The sequence below is a fragment of the Zingiber officinale genome, chromosome 7B (assembly GCF_018446385.1).
Source record: "Zingiber officinale cultivar Zhangliang chromosome 7B, Zo_v1.1, whole genome shotgun sequence".
Classification (NCBI taxonomy): Eukaryota; Viridiplantae; Streptophyta; class Magnoliopsida; order Zingiberales; family Zingiberaceae; genus Zingiber; species Zingiber officinale.
Genome location: NC_055999.1, coordinates 64,901,802 through 64,923,921, shown reverse-complemented (window position 1 = coordinate 64,923,921; position 22,120 = coordinate 64,901,802). Strand labels below are relative to the sequence as shown.

General features: G+C 36.2%; 1 protein-coding gene, 1 long non-coding RNA gene and 1 pseudogene across 2 annotated transcripts; 1 reads left to right on the top strand and 2 right to left on the bottom strand.

The window, feature by feature from the left end:
- Window positions 1-9,612: 9,612 nt before the first annotated feature.
- On the bottom strand, window positions 9,613-10,596 carry LOC122003787 (abscisic acid receptor PYL10-like). The gene has a single exon (XM_042558803.1). The coding sequence runs from the start codon at window positions 10,515-10,517 to the stop codon at window positions 9,861-9,863; it is 657 nt and encodes a 218-aa protein (XP_042414737.1). The 5' UTR covers window positions 10,518-10,596; the 3' UTR covers window positions 9,613-9,860.
- Window positions 10,597-11,860: 1,264 nt separating this feature from the next.
- On the bottom strand, window positions 11,861-16,161 carry LOC122004395 (annotated as a pseudogene).
- A 125-nt stretch (window positions 16,162-16,286) lies between these two features.
- Window positions 16,287-19,309, top strand: LOC122005910. Its single transcript, XR_006118572.1, has 3 exons — window positions 16,287-16,594; window positions 18,265-18,332; window positions 18,754-19,309. It is a non-coding gene; the product is annotated as an uncharacterized LOC122005910 (long non-coding RNA).
- The last annotated feature ends 2,811 nt before the right edge of the window (window positions 19,310-22,120 follow it).

The window sequence follows — 22,120 nt, the reverse complement described above, 5'->3', positions numbered from 1 at the left end:
GTTATGTATTGGCAAATAAAGTTTGATATGATCAAATATTAGAATGATTTCCAATCAATGAAAACAAGGAGAGTGGAAAAGTTCCACACAAAGTCTATAAATTAGATTTATATTATTGTAATATCGAGCAAATGCATTTGTCATGTAAATGATATTGGATCATATGATTACAATGGACTTGTATTATTGTGTTCTAGAAAAAATTTAAAAATTTAATAGGTAAAGATGGAAGAAATATTGGGCTTTAAAAGTTTAAGCCCAAAAGAAAATGTAATATATTAATGTTTACATCATGAGGAAATGCAATACATTAAATATTACATCATGAGAAAATAAAAAAATAAAAAAAGGAAAACTTGGTTCAACGTGAGAATGAGAAGAAAAAGATCCCTCATCCTCCACTTTCCCACTCACCCATTAATTCCACTAACACATGAATGAACTCCACGTTTTTCTTTTCTTTTTGGAGAAGAACGAATTGAGATTGGTCTTCGGTGGAGTATTGTTCTTCCTTTGCTTGCAAAAATTTGGATAGCAAGTTTTCTTCCTCTTCTTGGAAAACTTCGGCGGCCACATTTTCTTCCTTAACTTAGTGTTTGGATAGCCACATCTTCATCTTCTCTTTAGAATTTCGACAGCTACTTCTAGAGAAGAAGATAGAGATCTTCTCCCTCTCTTCCAATGAAAAGGTCTCATCTCCTTGTTATTACTTCTCCTCTTCAAGAAGCATTGTAGCCGTCCACCTTCTTGCAGAATTTATAGAAGGTGTAGTCCCTTGTTAAGGGCTATTAGACAACTCCTTGCGAAGGGATAATTGGGTAGCCCATTCCTCATCTTCGAGGAAATCATTTTGACCGTCTCGATGAAAAATGACACCTGATCTCTAGTGCGATCAAGTGTTGGAAAGAGGACTCCGATAGTGGACCGGATTAAATGAAGGAAATACAAGCTCGTGACAATGACAAGGAGTTATTTCGTTACAACCGGAATAGTTGGAGTCATCCCCAAATACAAGTTGTTTGGAAGGTATGTTTATGTTTGTATTTTGATTTATATGTTTATTAATACATGTATAAATAAAATGATTAAATTAACATTATATGAATCAATCACATAATAGTGTGTCTTTGTTATGCTTTTAGGATCTTATTTATATGGTTTGATTATAATGCATGCTTAGATAAAGATCATGCTTATGTTTGTTTTAAAAATCATACGAACACTTCTTTGATTTAACAGTTAAATCACAAATAAAATTTTAAATTTTCGCTGTGCATAGGAGTGTAGAAACACGATCATCGAATTTCGAATTCGGTTCCAACAATTTCTAAATCTTTCACAAAATCTGAGTATCGTGTCATGACCTCAACTACTTGTAAGATAGTTTGGTTACGTTGATTGCTTGCAGATATGGGTATCTCTCTTCATCAACCTACTCTGTTATATTGTGATAATCAGAGTGCTATTCAAATTATGCGCAATTCAATTTTTTATGAGCAGACAAAACATATTGAAATTGATTGTCACATTACTCATCATCATCTTCAGATTGACACTATCACATTACCTTTTGTTCCTTCAAATCTATAAATTACCGATATGTTTACTAAGGCAAATTCCGATTTATCTTTCATTTCTTATTTGACAAACCCTTAATGCTTCTAGCTATAGCATCGTAAGTTTGAGGGAAATGTTAGATTATATATATTTATTTGTTTGTAACTTTTAGGATAATTTGGTATTTTTTCCTTTTCTATTTAGGATTTAAAATTTCTTAACTTAACTATATAAAAAAAAAGGTAGATCCGCTACCTTAACAGCCCCCTAGAATTGGCCTCACGGATATGGAGGGAGGTTCATACAGATACACATGCATTGAGTGCATAGATGTTAATTTAACTATATAAGAATTTATATTCTGTATTTCTGACTATGAATTTTATATTCAATAACATGACTAACTTTCTCTTTTTCTTATTTTCTACAAAATTGATATCTCCAATACTAACAATAATAATAAGTTATAGTTCGAGAACAAGTAACTCAATCATTCAGTAGATTAACCAAATAGCTATGGTTCCGATCCTAATTACGGGCAGGGCATTTTCCTTCTGTTAAAAAAATTGAGACGTTGATTGTTGAGCAAGGAGTTGCACTTTCAAATTTATCCTATGAGCAAACTGGGGGAAGGCCATTGATAACCATGAGTTTACTGTATTATTTTGATTCATATATGCATGGTTTGATGTTGATTTCATATGTTTAAATCACGGTTACATCACATTTTATGCATTGTATCGATTATGGACTTAATTGCAAATTATTTTATTTTCGTGTTATTTGATGCTAATATTTGATTCTTATTTTGTAGGCATCAAAGAATCTTAGATTTGGATCTATTCGAACCGAATTTGTGCTCGAATTGGAGTTTAAACAAGAAGATCAAGCTGCGAAGCATTATGGGTCGTTCATCAAAGATTGGATAGATCTGAACCATCCAGTGAAGATATGGTCCATCTGACCTAAGGGAGAGTAGATCCAGACCCTTGATCAAGATCAACACCCTCGGATCAGATTTTTAGAGACTTTTCACCATTGATCAAGCTCCAAATCAGTTTCAGCCGTCCGTTCAGATCTGGATCTGATTCAAAACAGAAGCTATAGTACCCTTTCTCTTCGTCGATCTCCTCACGCAGCTTCGCGTCGTGCGTTCATTTTCCAGTGGGATTTCCGACCCCATCTCCACTTCAGATCCATTTTCCGGCCAACTTCATCGGCGATGATGTTCTCAGATGCTTGCGACCAGCTTCTGGTGATCTGACCTCACTCCAAGGCGTTCCTACGGCGAGAATTGTGTCCACGAACCTCTGCTCTGTCGCGTCCGATTTGGAGGTGTTCCTCCAATCGGTGGTTCCGCTTCCATCAGTGAGCATTGGCGGCGTTCCTCCACTGCTACTGGACCATTCCCGACGACATTCCATCCATCATCTTCTCCACATAAGATCTGAGGTTGCAGCTCACAGATCATCAGATTTAATGAGGTTGGCAGCCCTGATCTTCATCAGCTTCGCTTGGAGAGGTGTCCAGTGAATCTGGTAAAGGTTTAGCTGAGTTTAGCTACTGAGATTGTCTTCAACGATTGCTGAAGTGAGGTTTCTCCGATGCTTCCTTGTGTGACGGCAAGGAGAAGTTGCCGTGAGAAGTGATTTGGTGTTGAGATGGTTTAGGATTTAATTTTTGCATTCTTTTACTGTTGATAAATTTAGATTTCAGTTTATATTATTTGGATTCAGTAATCATAGTTATTTTTAGCTTAAGTGTTTTAATTCAAATGTTTTTGGTAATTTAGTTTCAATTGATGTTTGAAATTGTTCTTAATTCTGCTTTAGCTTAATTTGTAGCACTGTTGAGAAGTTTAGTTTCTGTAGTTAGGATTTAAATTTTGCTTTAGATCGTATTCATTTATGTCTTGTTGTTCATTCTTAGTTTAAGTGAGTGTTGATGGTTTAATCACAACGTAAGATGACAATGCGTTATGGTTTGATTATTGGCACCTAATTAGATTTTCTTTATGCATTAAAATAATTTCTTAATTGTTATGCTTTCATTTGTTAGATTTAAATTTAAAGTCTAAACTTCTCCATTTATATATTAAAACCCCAAAAACGAGAATAACGTACAATCCTAAGTTATCATCCGATTGATAATTCCTCGAGGTTCGATCCTGAGCTCGTTATTACAATATCATTGTATAGTTAAGGGGTTCAATAGAATATACATTGTTAATTTATTTTACAAGTATGACAGACTTGTTATCAGCCATCCATCTTCCGAATTAATTGGGTAACTCGATAGTTCATAAATAAAATACCTGAAAAATATATAAATCAGATTTCCATTTAGCCTAAATCCCTCAAATGTCGAACCTGATTAAACAAGTCAAATAGTAATGATAATATGAAGAGTGATCCACTTCTCAATATACTGAACTAACTCAAGCATCTCTTTTCAAAAATATTTGTCTGTGTACACTACGTACTTATCCGACCCACTCAAGCTTTAAAGTACATTTAAAATCTCAAAAATATATTTTAAAAAAATATCACAGTGGATTAAATATATGGTAGATTGGAGGATATGATTATAGTTTCTGAATATAATGATATTAATTTGGATTGAACTGATAAATTTAATACCATTAATGAGTTTTAATCAAGACTAGCTAATGACCTCTCAATCAATTCAAATGATGCATTCTTAATAGCCTTTTGAGTTTTACCATGCCCTCAACCTTGATTTACATTTTAGATTGGTTGTTTTGAGTTTCTAAAATTTATATAATTTTGAATAAATTTGATTTAGACTCACTATTGAATTTAAAATTTTGAGCATGATCAACATCAAGAGAATCCCAAAAACACATTCATATTGGTGTTGAGTAAATATAAAAAAACTTAACTCTAATGTGAGTTGTGTTAAAATTATATTAAATTATCTAAATTTCATAATTCCATAGCAGATTATCTAGAATGTGGAATTAAGACTCAAGGGTGTGGTGAAACTCAAGAGGCTCTTATTAATACATTGATTCAGATATGTCTAAAATCATCGATTGATATGACTTGATAAAATTCATTGATGACTTTAAAAGTAGTAATACTTAGACTCTCTTGAGTATAATCATGTTCTTTAATCTTGATTCCATCCTATATTTAATCCGTTGTGAAATTTTAAAAAATATATTTTTTAGAGAGAAAAATAATATTTTTAAAATCATTATAATGTGATTTATTTTTTAAAATTCTAAAGGTACTTTAATGATTTAGATGTGATAACCATAATTTGTAGGATACAATTCTACGAACTGATTTGGGGTCAAAATTAGATCGTAGAATCATATGATCCTACCAAAAATTATTAAATTTTAATTTAACATTTGATAGGATGATTAAATTGATTAAGATTAAATCAATTTAATATTTGATTAAAATTCTCTTTAAAATAGATTAAATCAAATTAACAATAATATTGTTAATGATATTAATGACAATAATAAATTGATAATATATATAATAAATAAATAAAATTTATTTATAAATTTTAAATTAAAAAAATTATATACTTTTTAATAGGATAATTCCTTTAGAATGTCTATTTAAACTATCTCAAATTGACTAAATTAATTAACTAATGTTTTAATTAAAATCCTAAATTTTTTATTTCAATGTTGATGCTCTTTATTGATGTCACTGTGCCGCTGCGCTCACCCACAACCTTGTTGCTGATGCTCCCCTCACTCAGACTTGCGCCATCGCTACCGGCTACCAACCACCGGTGGACGCTTCCCATCGCGAGTAGTTCCATCGGCCATCAGAAGCTGTCCATCCCCTCCAGAAACCTAAGCAAGCTGTCGGTGTTACCTCCTCTACTATCACTGCTCCTCGGTCAACGTGTCCCACTGCGATCAGTCTTATTGGTCGTCGAAGATCGTTCGTCCCTTCTGCAAACCGCTAGCGTCACCTCCTCTACTATTGCTTCCGTCGACAGAGAAGTTTTCCGTCGGAGGAGAATCATTTAGTGTGTCAATTTCCCATTGATTTTATACAATTCCAACTATATGCTCTGATTCCATTATAAATCTAGAAACAGGCTTTTGTAAAAAGCAGGATAAGGTTATATACAATGGATTTTTTCTCGGGACACCGTATAGCGGGAGCTTCGTGCATCAGGTTGTCTTTTTCATATTTTGATTCTATTCTAAATCCAACCCTCAATCGATCGGGAACACGATTTTACAACCCCATGTGAAGGTCAATTACAAGGACTTCATCCATCACCATGGTTTTTTATGGGAGGTCAGGTGATCCACGGTATATTTTGCATACGATAAAAATTGATCCTATGATTTATTATAGTAATATTATAGATAAGCTCAATTGTGACAATTAATATGTGGGTAATAATTTAGGTATATATGATAGCAAAAAGGTGGACCAACGACTCCACATGGTCAATTTTATTATCATATGTGAGAAAGTAAATTAGAAAATTATAATTGTAATTGGTCAGTACGAAGAGGATTTTTTTTCTCAATTTTATCGAGATTCGAACTCTTGTTCTATGATAGTAATTCTGCCCTGAACTAGTCAACCCAACCCTACTCCGGGAGTAATAATTTTGATGCATATGATTAACTAGGCTGAGTAATATCGAGCCTGGGGTGATCAATTCGGCTTCATAAAAATTTTTTATTGATCATCAGGATAAATATGAAAATACTTATGATGGACGGTCTAAAAAATCAATATCCTTTAATTGTAAATCTTATTTGAAGAAAATTTTTTTATAAATAAGTCATAATGGAAAATCGAATTGATATTTGAGAGATAATTGAACGTATCGTTGTAGTATAGCCCGGGGAAATAATTTAGATGTATATGTACTATGGATAGAGAGAGATATCTTAAAATAGATATGTTTAATAATTTGAGGATTAAGATAAGTCAATAATATGACTTACTAACATGTCGTTTTCTTGCCCTTACCGATGCAAGCAGGAAGTCGCCTGCTGGCATTACTTAAAAAGGTTAAATTTGACCAAAGAAATGAGGAGGAAATCTGCACATAGAGATAATTTCTCCATGGCGTGAAGTCATCGCCACGCATCGGATAGAGTCAGAAGTGACTTTCGTGGTGCCCAACGCTCCCGTAGAATTCCCAAACTCCTTTCCAGTTTTCTCATTTTGTTTTTTGAATTGATATGGCTTGCAATAAATGCTGTTTTGCTTGTCTGGTCCAGAGATTTTCCCTTTGAGACAGGTTGAAACTTTTGGCCAAGTCTCCTTATGGATCCTTGTCGTAAGTCATGGCCCTGCAAGACCTAAAAGGGGTCGCCACCATTTTCGAAGATGCAGATGCAGACCTGTTGCTGTTGACACTTTGAGAAGGAAATTGGTGAATTGACTAGATCAGGCCTCTAATTTTCCTATTCGAAAACTTCCAATCTAGGCTCTTCCTACTCCTATTAAAGCAAGAGATCTATAACTTCAATCCTACCATTCTAACTTCTAGCCTCATATGGACAAGTGTGAAAGTTTTAACATATAAATATAAAATTGATCAATCATGTTTATCAAGTTGTTTGGAGATGTTATTTTTTAATGAGCCAAAAATTTGCTAAATTTTATGGTCTTCACAACTTCTCCCCATGTGTTATCAAAATTTAGTATGTCCGGGATTATTGGTATCTAATAAGTTAAACAAAAAAAAAATAGCAGGAATCAAAAGAGAACCTTTCTTTTTTTTAGGCTTTTTATTTTTTTAATCAAAGAGCGCCCAGTCCCGCCCCGCCCCGCCAACTCCCTCTAACGGTATGTTTGGGAGGAGGTGAGGGAAGGGGAAGGAAAGAGAAATAAGGGAAGGGAAGCTTTGAACTTTGTTTAGGAAGGAGTGAGGAAAGGGAAGGAAAAGTAAGGAAGGATAAACTTTAACCTTCGTTACCCATGGAAAGAGAGATTTTCTTACACCCCGAATTGGGGTGTAAGGAAGGGAAGGGAAAACAAAAAGATTTTTTATTCTAATTTTATCCACGTTCTTAATAGTTTAAAAAATGTTTCAATTTTTAATTTTGCTATATCGTCGGAGTCCAATTTCCTCGTCTTCTTCGCAGCTTGCTATCAAATTATTAGAGGAGGAGATCCGGCACGTCTTTTAACTGAATTGAAGGGAGAAATCATTTTTCTTGTCAAAATTTAAGAGGATATCTATTACTTTTTAATTTTTCCTCAAAATTTAATAAATTTTTAAAAAATAGAAATTCTCATTATTAGCGTTATTTTTCAAATTTTTTTATTTAAGGTTTCTAAAATCATTATTTTCATTATTTATCATTTAATTATTTGATTATCGGTAATTCATTATTTTGTTATGAATAGTATAAAAAATTAATTTTTTATTAAAAAATAACTAATTTAAATGATAATATAAAAAATTAATTTTATTATTAAAAATATCTAATTTATATTTATAAAATAAATATTAATATTATGAAAAATGTCTAATTTAAAAAGTAAGGATATTTTTGTAACTTTATCTATTTATCCTTCATTCCCATTCCTTTCCTCCCAAACAAAGTAACACATGTTACGTTAATGAATCTTCTCTCCCTCCCAAACAAGGAGAAGTTAAATACTTTACTTCCCCTCTCTTTCCTTTTCGTTAATGAACCTTCCCTCACTCCATCCAAACAGAGGGTACAGTTATCTCAATATTAGTATTTCCTATCAAATATATTAAATCCTAAATTGATTAGTTATTTGCACGAACAAGATAAGTCTATAATTATTATAGTAACTATAATTTTATAACTGATACAATATAAATATTATTGAATAAGATAAATATAAGTTGTAATAATAACTATGAAACTATAGTTGCTATAAGGTGAATATTAAATAAACAAGTCAAATTCGTGTTATATGAATATAACAAGTCCGCGTTGTAATAACTACGAAATCTTAGCTGCTATCATAATTATAATTTGGGGTGCAAACGAATCAAACATGTTATGAGCTTTTCGAGCCGGCTCAAAAAATATTTAATTCATATTCAAAATTATTGAATCAGAGCTGAATTCGAACATGTTCAATATTTTTTTCGAGCCGAATTCAACCCCATAATATTTTATTCAAGTATTCACGAGCCACTCGGGAGCCGAATTTGAATCGAACTTTGATTATTTTTACACAATTTTAATTTAAATATGTTCAAATTAAGGTTTGAATAATTAGAACCAAACTCGAATTTAAGGCATTTTGAACTATAATTTGATTTTGCTTGAATCAAGGTTCAAACAATTTGAACCGAACTCGAGCTCAAATTTTATTTCAAACCGAGTTTGAGCCAAAATTAGTTGTATTCTCTCACTGCAAATTGAATTCGAAGCTCATATATTTTTCGAGCTCGAACTCAAATATTAATATTTTCATATTATTCAGCTCTATTTAATTCATTTGCACCCCTAGTAGTAACTAAAGTTTCATAGCACTACTGCAATGTGAATATTATTGAACAAAACAAGTTTGTATTGTAACAACTATAAAACCGTAGCCGTTATAACGTGAATGTTGTTACTCGACATGCCAAAACAGCTAGTTACTCGAGAGGAAACATAATTCTAAGATGCCAACACAATGAACCATCACACTTATTAGCATCTTATCTTCAAGACACTGGTTTTTATCGAGTTGTTTGATGAACTAAAGACAATCTCAACAGATTATCCAATTGTAATGCACCATCTATGTGAATTCTTGAGATTCTTTCAAGGGTACAAAATGAAATTGGATGGGTTCTTCCAACAACAACTAGGGATTTGAGGTAAAATGAAATTGTAGGGCTTTTGGACTTACCTTAAACCTTGACATATAGATTCACAGATTCAATACTCGGCCAGTTTGAAACAATTCAATCAGATGTTTTTCAAGTGGTCTGATAAACATGTTTCATTATGTTATCCTGATCAAAACCTACACAGCATGGTACTACAGAAACTAGATCATGGTTAGATGGCAAACATAATCTAAACACCAACAATTAGACATCAAAATGAGATGAGATGGGGATAAATATTGTAACTTTCATTCTCCAAAAGCATAATCATCTGCTCCGATCACTTTTACAGGATACAAATTTGAAGAATAGAAAGAAGAATAACAATCAGAGAACAGCAAAGACATGGTTGGATAATGCGGCCGAGTCTAAAGAGTTCAAGTTTTGCAATAAACGAAATGAGGAGGAGGTTTTCGTAATTTTACCAACATCGCATCGGAAACCCCAGACGAAGAGTCTAGGGCGGCGCTTCACCTGGCTGAGGGCTGTGGCGCCGCGGCGGCTGCGGCCTCCTCAGCGGCAATCGCCTCCGTGAGCGACGCGAGCTTCTGGAGGTTAACGCGGACGACGGTGTCTGCGAAGAGCCGGGTGTCCTCCTCCGTGTTCCCCTCCGGCACGTCCACCACGTACGATTCGAGGACCACCGCCCAGGGCGCGCCGCCCCCCTTGGGGCGCACCTCGTCGACGGTGGTCACGGATCGGTAGTTGCGGAGGCGGTGCTCGCCGCCAACGATGGTGAAGCCGGTGACCCGCGCGGCCTCGTCGAGGACGTCGAGGCGCTCGGTGCTGGTGCTGGCCGGGAGGCCGGATATGACGCTGACCTCGCGGAGGCAGCCCGGGCGGATCTCCCCGCCGCCCTTGATGGCGCAGCTGCGGATGAAGTGCTTGTAGACCTGCGGGCGGTCGAAGCATCGGACCACGGACCAGACGGTGTCGGCTGGGGCGTGGATCCGCTGCGCCAGGAGGGAGGAGCACGGCGCGGGGCCAACGCGGTAGCGGTGGTGGGATTCGACGCGGGGACGCAGATCGGAGTACTCGTCGGCGGTTAGGCCAGCCGGGATCTCATCCTCCTCGGATCCAGGTGCCTCCGCCGGGGATCGCAATGGAGCGCCGTCGTCGCCCTCCATGGACGAGTCAGCTCGGAGGAGTTCGAGTTGAGGTAAGCTGAGGCGGTGGTTGGTTGGAATGGACGGCGGAAATAATGCAGCGGACTCTGGGGATTTTATTTTAGGAAAAGTTGACCACTTCTATATTTAGAAAAAAATTATTTATATATTTAAACTTAAATAAAAATTACATTTGTCTTAAATTTAATGTGCTCATATTTTTAAAATACTAAGATAACATTTTGATGCGGTGATCAGGATGAGCTCCACCTTGTCTGCAAAGGATAGCTGTCACGTCACGATGGAGGTCAAAGTTAAAACGATAAACACTGAAATATCGTCGGTTGGTCAAGCGATCAAGTCAGCGTTAAGGCACCATCGCCCGATCGGGCGATCATGCCCCCGACCGGAAGGAGGTGTCAAACGACCGACGCTCAATTGAGTAGGGGACGCCGGACAGAGAATGAGTCGATGTGCATAAGCCGGGCTGAGTGACACAAGCACAGTGGAATTCCAACCGAGCCGACGGAACACAGGAATAGCGAAGTTCTGACCGAGCGACCAACCCGCTCGGCCTAACAGCATACTCTCTCTGGCATCCATCGACATCCTTTTGGAAGTTAATGTCGCCGACAAAGGGCATAGACAACCAGAAGATAATATGACGGAAGCTTCCACTATCACTTCAGAGATATGCTCAGCCCGTTGAGATACTGTGTCAGGGACACTTTACTGATAAATCTTTCCAAAAAAAATTTTGGGAAGCGTGCTCATCTTGGAGAGCGTGCACACGCGCTACAAGAGTTCTATATAAAGAGGGGGTCCAAACATCGACAAAGGTACACAATACGCGATAAACACTGTTGTCACCACTGTTCATTTTGCTCCGCCTTTTACTTCATCATCGATGACTGACTTGAGCATCGGAGGACCAACATCGAGGATCTCTTTCCTAATTTTACACTGACGTAATTTATATTACAGATCTGAATAGAATCCATAGGAGATCAACAAAAATATCATATCCTTAACTTTTCATCTCATCGACTGAAAGATCACACTTCTTATTTAACTATAGTATATTAAAAAATTCTTTTACAACTTAATGAAATTCACTTTAATCTAATAAGTTTAATTAGAATTACTAAATTTTAAATACAACTGCTAAATATTATAATTACTTTGGTCAAAAATATCATAACAGTGCAATATTTTCTTAGACAAAAATTTAATTTTTGAAGAATAAAAAAAAGGGATTGATATGAATTTTAATGTATAAATAAAAGTTTACATAACTAATTTAAGAGTATTTATAAAGAAACAAGGGATAATCTTTTATCCAAAAAAAATAACAAGGGATAATCTTCCAACATCATACCATCATAGCGTCTCTATGGACTTTACTATTTATCAACAAACCGAGAACTATTTATCAACAGTCCGACTTTACTATTTATCAACACTCGGCCCACAAAAATGGAAATCCGAATCTTACTCGAATGCCCACTCTTCCAACAAAAAAAATAAAAAAAAAAACAAATAAAAAAAAAAAACCACTTTATTGCTGACTGCAACTTGCATGGCTGTTTCTTCAAGCCCCGCATCCATGATTCCATATTTCCATGATCCATCACCACAACTATTTTACACTGCATTTATCCGATATTTTCTTTTTTTTTCTCTCTTTTTCACTTTGCAGATAATTATAATCTCAACATTTCACAATATTGCTTAGATCTACATAATCAAGAAAGCAAGGAAACATCAGGCTTCAAAAATTATTTGTTTGGATAAAAAAAAATTATATAAAGGTGCTACATGAGACTCTCTTAAAGATTCATAATTTTTGCCCTTTACTGTTTTTTCACTTCTCAAGAAAATGTTAAAGGATAAACTGAAACTAACAAATTCATGTGATCACTAAATGCAAATTCAATACACAAGGTTCGAGCAAGTTGATGGGAAGAAAAGGTACCTCAAGATGTTCGAGTTCCTGCTCTTCAAAGATATGCTATACAGGTGGCAAAAGGTGATAATGCTCACCGAGACAGCCCAATCAAAGCTATGCTACATGATTGAATAGGGAGTGGATTTGGCAGCATGAACAAACCCTGACCGGAGATAGTTGGTTATGTAACTAATGCTTTATGATAACTGATCCAACAAAGGACTTTCCTCTTTTGCGAGGATAAACAAACCCCCATCCTTGAGATTCGAAAATCTTGATTGAGGTACGTTTTCAGAAGCCATGATGCAGCTCGGTTTCCAGGCAGTGGAAATTTGAGAGGTGGCTGGCCAGAGATGGAACGAGTTATGTTTGCGGCAGCCTCTTGTATGGGGTTCAGTGTCTGTTGAACAGGTTGCAGGTTGATCTTCTGGCCGAATATATCAACTGTTTCTGGTAGGTCTAGTGATGACGATATCTCTGGAGGTTGGAAGATTCCTTCCTTGAACTGAACCTCTGTAGATGTAACATGCATAAACTTTTATTATATCATCTAAGCAAATAACTTGGAAAGACAATAAAAGAGCAGAATGTTATCAGGACTGGAGTTTGCTAACTTCAATCCTACATTTGATGGACAAGACATTTGATCTGACTAGTACCAAAAAATTCACACAATCTAACAAGGTCTAAAAGGAAGCATACACTAGAATTCTGCAAGGCTAGTGTAATATTCTACTTTCATAGTAAGCTTTTCCAGCTAACAAGGTCTAAAATTTCATTGTGTGATAGTCTCCGGCTAGAACAAATCAGTATTGAAACTGTCAGCATGCCGATGTGGAACTGGTGGAAGCAAAGAGGAAGAGCAGGATAAATAGAAGAGCCTTATTGCTTATCTTGTCAAACCTGCCCTAGCACCTCGTCAAATCTACCCTAGCAATAACCTGTCTCGAAACCTATATCGCGCTCGCTGAGAGTAACAGCTTCAAGAATATGCTGGTATGCACAAAGAGAAGACATCAACGAAAGAAAGTTGTAACTCATTTTTCTTATCCACCTATTTAGCCTTGGCAATCAGCACATCTAACTATAGTGTTGGGAAAAATAGATATGAAATCACTTTTGACTACCGAGAATACTTCTCCCTAGCTAGAAAAGCTGAAACTAGGAAAGAGGGGACATGAGATGCTCTTATAAAAATATTAGTTATTCGGCAAATAGAACATAAGAAATTACTTTTAATCTCATAGAAGATACCTGTATTCTGGATGAAGTTTGAACCTCAAAAGAAGCGGTAGAACTAAAAGAGAAGGTAGCAAACGGGCTGGAGAGGGTTGTGGCATTAACAACTTCTAGTGTCTTACTGTCAATAACTTGAGATATCCTTTTAACTTTCAAAAATGGTGTTGCCCCCATTGCTAAAAGAGGTGAGAGCTCAGCAAATGCAGTATACCTGAAGAGAACAAAAAAACAATACAAAATTAGCTAACAACAATCACATTACATAATGCCTTAAAAACAACAATGGAATGTTGGGGTTGCAAGTTGCAAACATAGTCCCATGTTGGAAACATATGGGAAAGATCATGAGTTTATAAGAGAAAAAGATATCTCCATTGGCATGAGACCTTTTGAGGAGAGCCCAAGAGCAAAATCATGAGGACTTAGGCCCAAAGTGGACAATATCATGCAATTGTGGAGATATCTAAATTCTTTTCGATCCTACAATTGGTATCAGAGCCCGGATTGCCAGAAGGTTTAGCCACCGACTGTGCACAAGAGCTATGATCTGATTGAGCCATGTGGGTACAATATTGACCTCGATCAAAGAAAGTGGGGGCTCCTATGTTCGGATTAAGAGGACCAGACACCAGGCAAGGAAGTCCTAGTAGGTCGGGTGGACCGAGGGGCAGGAAGACCTGGTGGGTCTAGGATCGAACGTGGGAACAAAATCATAAGGGCTTAGGCCCAAAGTGGACAATATCATGCAATTGTGGAGATATCTAAATTCTTTTCGATCCTACATGGAACTCTTTCAATATACCACTTATCCTCTTCAACCTAATAATAAAACAACAAGGCATAGTCAAAAATTTTAGCAATGAATCAGAATCTAGTAATTAATTATTTTTCTAGAAAAAAATGTAAGAATTTTATCAAAGAAACTAGGTCCAAAGTTATCTCTCACAATGAACATATTTTAAGAAACTACAATTGAAGCATTATGCATCAGAATGAATATCATGGCTCACAGCAAAGGTTCACTTTCTGCAACTATAGAATCAGCAATATCTATTTCACGCTCTCTTTTTTCTACTTGGTATAACGTGAATAAATTCACATCCCTCCTTCCCTCTACAATTAGTGATAAAAGTTGTGTAACTATTTAAGATTCCTCATCCATATCATGTAATAAGTATTTGTTGCAAGGTTATATGAACAAGCAGTGATAAAAAAAAAACTAACCTTCAATCTGTAAAGTATGATCTTTTTCGGATGCGTTATGCTAATCTGATCACTCATAATGTTCTATGTTACAAATTTCTCCCTAGAAACTCACTTATCTGACACCTATTAGATGAGATTATTGTAGGATAGTCAATGCCTATGGAAGAAATCAAGGTTAGTAAGTTTACATTACATGAAAATCCGATTTTTCTACACATGTTAGTAATTTAGTTAATTGTTTTAAATGCAGTGAAAGAGGGCATTATAAGACTTAGGCACATTGTCAAACATCGAAACTCTGGAGGTTGATTGTACCAACAATTACAACATACATGCAAAACAATAAAGAATCATCAAACAACAAACATAGTTTCTTGACACAAAGAAACATATTTTACATTGCCAAAATCTGCAATCTAAAGGCACTACAGTGACATTGTTATTCATATATATATGAACACAATGATCTTCCTTGAACAATGTATTATGTATTAAAGCAAAAATTGTGCAACCAACAATTGTTTGATCTAGTAGTAACTGAACTATAACCCCAGGATACAAACCACATTGTTGGGAGGAGTTCGTAATAGCTTAGATCAATTTCCTAGACATGAAAACAATTGGACTGGTGCTAGAGAAAAGTAGAAGGACGAAGTTTGAAGAACTCACAATAAAATCCAATTTCCATCAAGAAGATCGGGCGCCTCGGTCGGAGCCTTAGTGGGATTGGCCGCCTCAAGCTGGTTTACCAACTCCAGGATCTCTGCCCTATCTTCAAGGGTCTCTCTCAGTCCTAACTCCCTTCCGTAGAGCGAGTCCACAAGGCACCGCTTCAAATCCCTGAGTTTATCATCCTCCGGCACAAGGCTTCCATTCCCAGACAGAAACCCTACTTCCGCGCCCCACTCGTCCTCATCTATAGGTGGATCCGGTGTATAAGGAAGCTCAGCATCGGGTTCTGTCTTATTCCCCCCACTCATCGGGGATTCGAAGAACGGGGCCTTCGCCCGAGCGAACGACGACGGAGGAGGGCCGACGGATTGGTGGAACGGCGGCGGCGGCAGAGGAGAAATGAGGGCGGTAGAGAGTTGGAAGGAGGACGGAGAGGCAGAGGTGGCGGCTAGGGTTGGGAGAGGCGGCGGCAGCGGAGGAGGAGACGGATGGAAGCCAGGTAGGGAGAAGGGCCGCCATCTGCGTCGGGAGAAGTCGAAGCAGTGGCTGTGCCTGTGGTGCTATAGCTTTGCTAGTTTTAGAGATCGCCCGTCTCTGCATAGGCACATTTCTATTTAAGTAAGAAAATTAATGGGTTTAAACAATAGGGACCCACACGTCGGGTCCACTTAAATGATAGTAAGGGGATAAATTTGGTGTTTCGAATTTTTTTTTATAAAATTTTATTATTTTTATAATATGATTCTTCCCGTGAGACAAGGAAGGTTCTAGTAGTTAGGCTCTGCCTCTGGTGGTCGATGCTCGACGCGATCTCCTTCCCGATGCTTCGTCTTTCAGCGAAATGAAGGCCCTTCCTTGGATCGGCTCCATCTGTTCTTGGTCATGATCGGTTACGGCGCGCCTGCCGCTCCTCCTCGGGCTTTGGGTAGTTCACTGGCGGTGCACGGGTAAGGAGGTGGCTCTTGCTTCGGATATGGGGGGCGAACGAGGTGGATCGGTGATTCTAGGTGTTCTCTTTGGACATGGAATGGAGGTGTGCGTTCCTCTTGTTAATTCCCTTGTTCGTTTCTCCTGGTTTATTGGGGAACAATTTTTATCCAACATTCATGTATAATTCGATTGGAAAAGTAAAACTATTTTTTATTCTTGAAATGTCGAGATTTCGTTGAAGAGCTTGTTGGCTACCGACTATTAAGTCTGAAATTGAAAATAATTTTTCAAGTTCGCTTCTTCTAAATCGCCGCCGGTTCGACTGCTTTGTTCAGAAATCGCTCTGGAGGAACTCTACGGCAACTACCACTATGCTATAAGTTGATCTTGATGCATGCATTTTGTTCTCCTTTTTCAACATCAATACAGCTTGCTGTATGAGTTATCCGGTTTATCTCTCGATATTTTCATTGTTATTTGAGAAGTGGGTTGCAGAAAGTCTTGCCAATACACTGCAATAGATTGTTAGCATATTTTCTGCTTCTGAATGGTGTTCGTTTAATCTCTTTGCATGATCATGTTGCTGTCTGGAAGCTAGTTACTGACAGCAATGAATTCTACATTGTGTATTACTAATATTGAAGTATATTGGGCACTCGATATTAAGCAATACATAAACCTCTGATCTTGAATAAATGATGTTTAATTCACTGAAGCCATTGTGTTTTTAATTTCAACTCATGTCCTTTTGTCACAGCCACAAGTTCTTTAATAAAACTGCAACTTTTGGTATCAAAGTAAGCCCTTTTGCAATTTGAAAACTCATGTGTTTTCTTTCAATCTTATTTTGCAATTTGTTTCATAATTGTTTATCTTATCATCCGCTCGTTAGACTGATAAAAGGTTATTTGTGCATCTCTTCTCAGTAACTTGGACCTTCATATGAAGCTAATTGCTTCCACTTTATCATGGAAATTGCATTAAACTGTTTTCAGTTTGAAGTTCATACTATCCTCTAAATTGAAGATCATACTAATTAATTAAGTATATATATATATATATATATATAAAGTATTTTAAAGATTTATATTTATTATAGCAATATGTTTTATCGTGTCAACCAAAGTTTAACTCCAAGTAGAAAAATCTTCTTAATTATTGCCATTATCAACCATCCTTATATGATAACTATAATTCACCTTATATGAATTTTCTGTTTCTATATAAATATGGAACACTAAGATAGTGTTGCATTTTCATATATTTACTAAGTTAATACATGAGATAAATATAAAAGTCAAATATAAGCCGATAAATTCTATTGTGTTTTTCATAAATTTACTAAGTTAATACATAAGATCAATAATAAAAGTCAAATATAGTATGATCTTAAAACCTATAGACTACTTAAGGTTCTTAGGCAGGATCTTGATCCTGACAATTTTGTCCAGGATGCTTAAATAAAATTTTCCCCCCCATTTGCACCTCTTGGCAAATTCATGTAATAAAATGCCCCTGGAGTCCAAGTTTTGCATCTCTGGTAAGCTCTTTTCATCCATCCATCTAATCTTTCCAACTCCCTGAATTTATTTTTCTAAACCTATATCGAAAAGGAAACTTTATTCTGATTGAAAATCCATGTGGCCTAGGTTTTTTTCTTTTGTTTTTGGTTGGTAAAATATGTCTTCTTTTTTGTTTGGCTTCCTAGAAGTTTGACTGCTAGTTTTGATTAATCCTTTTTTATTATATTTTTTTTGTTATGTGATTTTGCAGGCTAAACAGGCTCTTTGTGGTTGCATCATACTTGTTCCATCAAACTCTATTGTGTTTTCATAGCCATGGTTAGTCTATCTACTCTTCGATGTTGATTACTTGGCCTTTCTTTAATTGCTGAAATTTTTCATATCTCAAAGTTCAGTCACACTTGTGTTCTGATATTAGCCTGTTAACTTCTGTGTTCTTTTCAACTGAGTTTTCACAATAGCATCACTTTTGAACGGAGTAAACAAAACACCTCGTTTAATTCATACTATTATATATAATAATTACCATATTTGTATATAATATTTGTTACCATCTTATATCTATATTAGGTAATATATAGATCAATTAGATAAATTTATCAATTATCCTAATTATAATTTCCTAAGATAGATTCTAGTTTGTATACAAATATGTCTACTCTAAGTATGTACTCTTTTGTATCTCAAAATAACATGGTACACTTTTCCTAAGATTTTCTTTTGCTGCTAGATCGAGCAGATCCAGACTTGCCGAAGTATCCTGAAACCATCGCCACTGTCCATCAGAAATTACTCGCAGGAGTAGAGGAAAAGAAAGGCTTCTGTTTTTTCCTCGCTCCTTGATCGACCTCCTCTGTTGTTGAATCCGAGTTTCATCTCGGGTTCACCTGCTAATCAAGCGCTCTCTTTTGGCTTTGTTTTGTTGGTTCTTCCTCGATCTCTCTTTGGCAGGCAACTCTTTGGCAGGCAGCTGGAAGCATCCACATCACCGAGCAACGACTATGCATGTGTTGTTTCCATCGCCGCATCGGGTGTCGGCTCCTTCCACGATGTAGAGCAGCGACTGCATCAACCTTATCCCCAATGACCATACCAGATTTTTTTTTTTTACTTTCTTTGGGATAAAGTGTTATGATAGAAAATAAGTCTTCTATTATGATAGATGTGGTGCCATGTCTAAGATCACATAATATAAACTAAATGGTTTAAATTGTTTGGATTAAAGTAAAACAGTTCGTCTTTATCTACAAAGTATTGACAAAGATGATCATTTGATTGATGACCATCATTTGATTGATGACCCGCATCAAGATGATTCGAAGCATACATGGCTTAGAGAGGATACTCGTATGTTCCTTCAGATTCAGAATTGTATTGATAGTGAGGTAATTGATTAATCAATCATTGTGAATTTGTTAAAGAATTAATGGATTACCTGGAATTTCTATACTTTGGAAAAGGGAATATCTTCGGTATGTATGAGGTTTGCAAAGCATTTTACCATGTGGAAAAACAAGATTAGCCTCTGATTAATTATTTTATAGCATTCAAGAAGACGTATGAGGAGTTTAATATGTAGCTGCCCTTTAGCCCTGATGTGAAGGTTCAACAATGCCAACGAGAGCAAATGACTATTATGAGTTTCTTTGTTGATCTATCTCCTGAATTTGAGTCTGTTAAGTCATAGATTCTCTCTAGCTCTGAGGTCTCTTCTTTACAAGATATATTTAGTCATTTTCTCTGTACAAAAAATACTACACCCATTCCGCTTAGTAGTGCTTTCGTGAGTTGCAATAATAGTTATGTGGTTGGAAAATCAATTGGTCGCAGTGGAAACAAAGGAGACCTCTCACGGGACTTTATACTCGAATGTCAAATTCGGCGGTATTATGTGCAACTATTATCGTAAGTTGGGTCATACGAAGTTTGAATGAAATTTTCAGTATAAAAATCAGCAAAAGCACTTAGTCCATATTGCATCCACTGATGATGTCTCTGATAAATCAGTTCTTATCTCTGAGGATGAATTTGTCAAGTTCTCAAAATATCAGGAATCACTCAAGTTTTCATATCCCTCTGTCACTACTATTGTTGATTCAGGTAAATAAAACACATGTCTTCTTTCTTTATCCTCCAAATGGGTCTAGTGCCAGAGATCATATGATAGTTAATTTTAGTCTATTTTCTACTTTTCAATCCAAAGCTAATACTCTTATTGTTACTTTAACTGATGGATCTCTGTCTTGTGTTCATGGGTCTAGCACTATCAATCCTCGCCCCCCTATTTTCTCTATCCTCTGTCTTACATTTGCCTAGTTTATCCTTTAATTTTCTCTCTATTAGTTAACTAACTCATAATCTTAATTGTTGCATCTTATTTTTTTTCCTGATCATTGCTTATTTCAGGATCTTTTAACGAAAAAGATTATTGGTAAAAGACACGAGTTTGGGCACCTGGACTAGTCCATACGCTTGTAAGGGGATAAAATTTTATCCTCTCATCGTTGCGTAGGAGGCGCCTAAAGCTATTCCAGGCGTCCGGAGATGCCACATCATCAGACTGGCTACTTCGACCTGTGAGCTATAAATAGAGCTATGGTCCTCTTAGTTTCACACAACTCTTAATCATGAATTTTGTGCTTTCACTTCTTCAATCTATAATTTTTTTTACTAAGCTTTCAACGTCTGTAAGAGGCTTCTTTGCCTTCTTATCTTTAGTGCTCTCACTTGTCTTGGATTTGTAATCTTTCTAGTTGCAAATCAAGTAAATCTTCTACCTCTTATAATCTCTTTTATGTTTTATTTAACTGTTTAACTTGTTTTTATCTTTGCTAAACAATAAAGCAAAAGCCATTGTTAAATTGAAATTGCAAGGCTATTCAACTCGGCCCCCCCCTAGTCGATCACCAAGGGACCATTAGATTATTCTCGTGTAACTTGGTTGTATTTAATGAAAAATTACTCTGAGTTTTTTTCTTTGTTTTGTGCCTTCCACACTGAGATTATAACTTAGTTCAATGCATCTATTGGTACTTTGCAAAGTGATAATGCCAAGGAATATAAGTTCGGTTTATTCCAATCTTATATGAGTCAAAATGGCATGTTTCATGAAACCTCTTGTGTTGATACTTCATCCCAAAATGGTATGGCTGAACGTAAAAATAGACATCTTCTTAAGACTGCATTGGTTCTTTTATTCCAAATGAATGTTCCCAAACTTTTTTGGGCAGATGCAGTTTCTACAGTATGTTTTTTCATTAACTGTATGTCATCCATAGTTCTTCACAATGAAATCCCTTACGAAGTCCTTTTCCCAATAAGTCGTTTCCTGTTAACCTTAGGATATTTGGCAACACTTGTTTTATTCTGGATGTTCATCCACATGTCATTAAATTAGATCCTAAGTTTCTGAAATGTATCTTCCTTGGTTATTCTCGTCTTCAGAAAGGTTATAGGTATTATTGCCTTAGTATTAACAAATATCTCGTCTCAATTGATGTTACCTTGATGGAAGATACACCTTATTTCACATCGTCACCTACTCCAACTCGTCAAAGGGAGGAAGATGATTTGTTGTATATTTTGTCACATCCTCTACACCTGTCCCAGAACCGACTCCTGTCAAGCCACCTATTATTCAAGTTTATTCCAACCGTCAACCTCCTGATTCATGTCTTGCACCTACTACTTCGTTATCAAATTTAGATCCAGTCTAAAGTGATGATCTTCTTATTGCGTTACGCAAAGATAAACGTCAATGTACTTATCCTACTTCTTATGTTTCTTATAACGACTTATCATCTTCCTCTTGTTCTTTTATTGCTTCACTTGATTCTATCTCTATTCCTAAAACTGTGCGTGAGGTCATATCTCATCCTGATTGGAAAAATGCAATGATAGAGGAGATGAATGCTTTAGATGATAATAACACTTGGGACTTGGTCGATCTACCTTCAAGGAAATGAGCTATTGGATGCAAATCAGTATTTACAATTAAAGCCAATCTAGATGGATCAGCTGCTAGATTGAAAGCACATTTTATTGCTAAAGACTATGCTCAGACCTATGATGTGGAACTTTTTATCTTGTCGCAAAATTGGCATCTG

What these genes read in the sequence shown, in the direction of transcription:
- LOC122003787 (XM_042558803.1), bottom strand. Translation starts at nt 10,517, where the DNA reads ATGGAGGGCGACGACGGCGCTCCATTGCGATCCCCGGCGGAGGCACCT.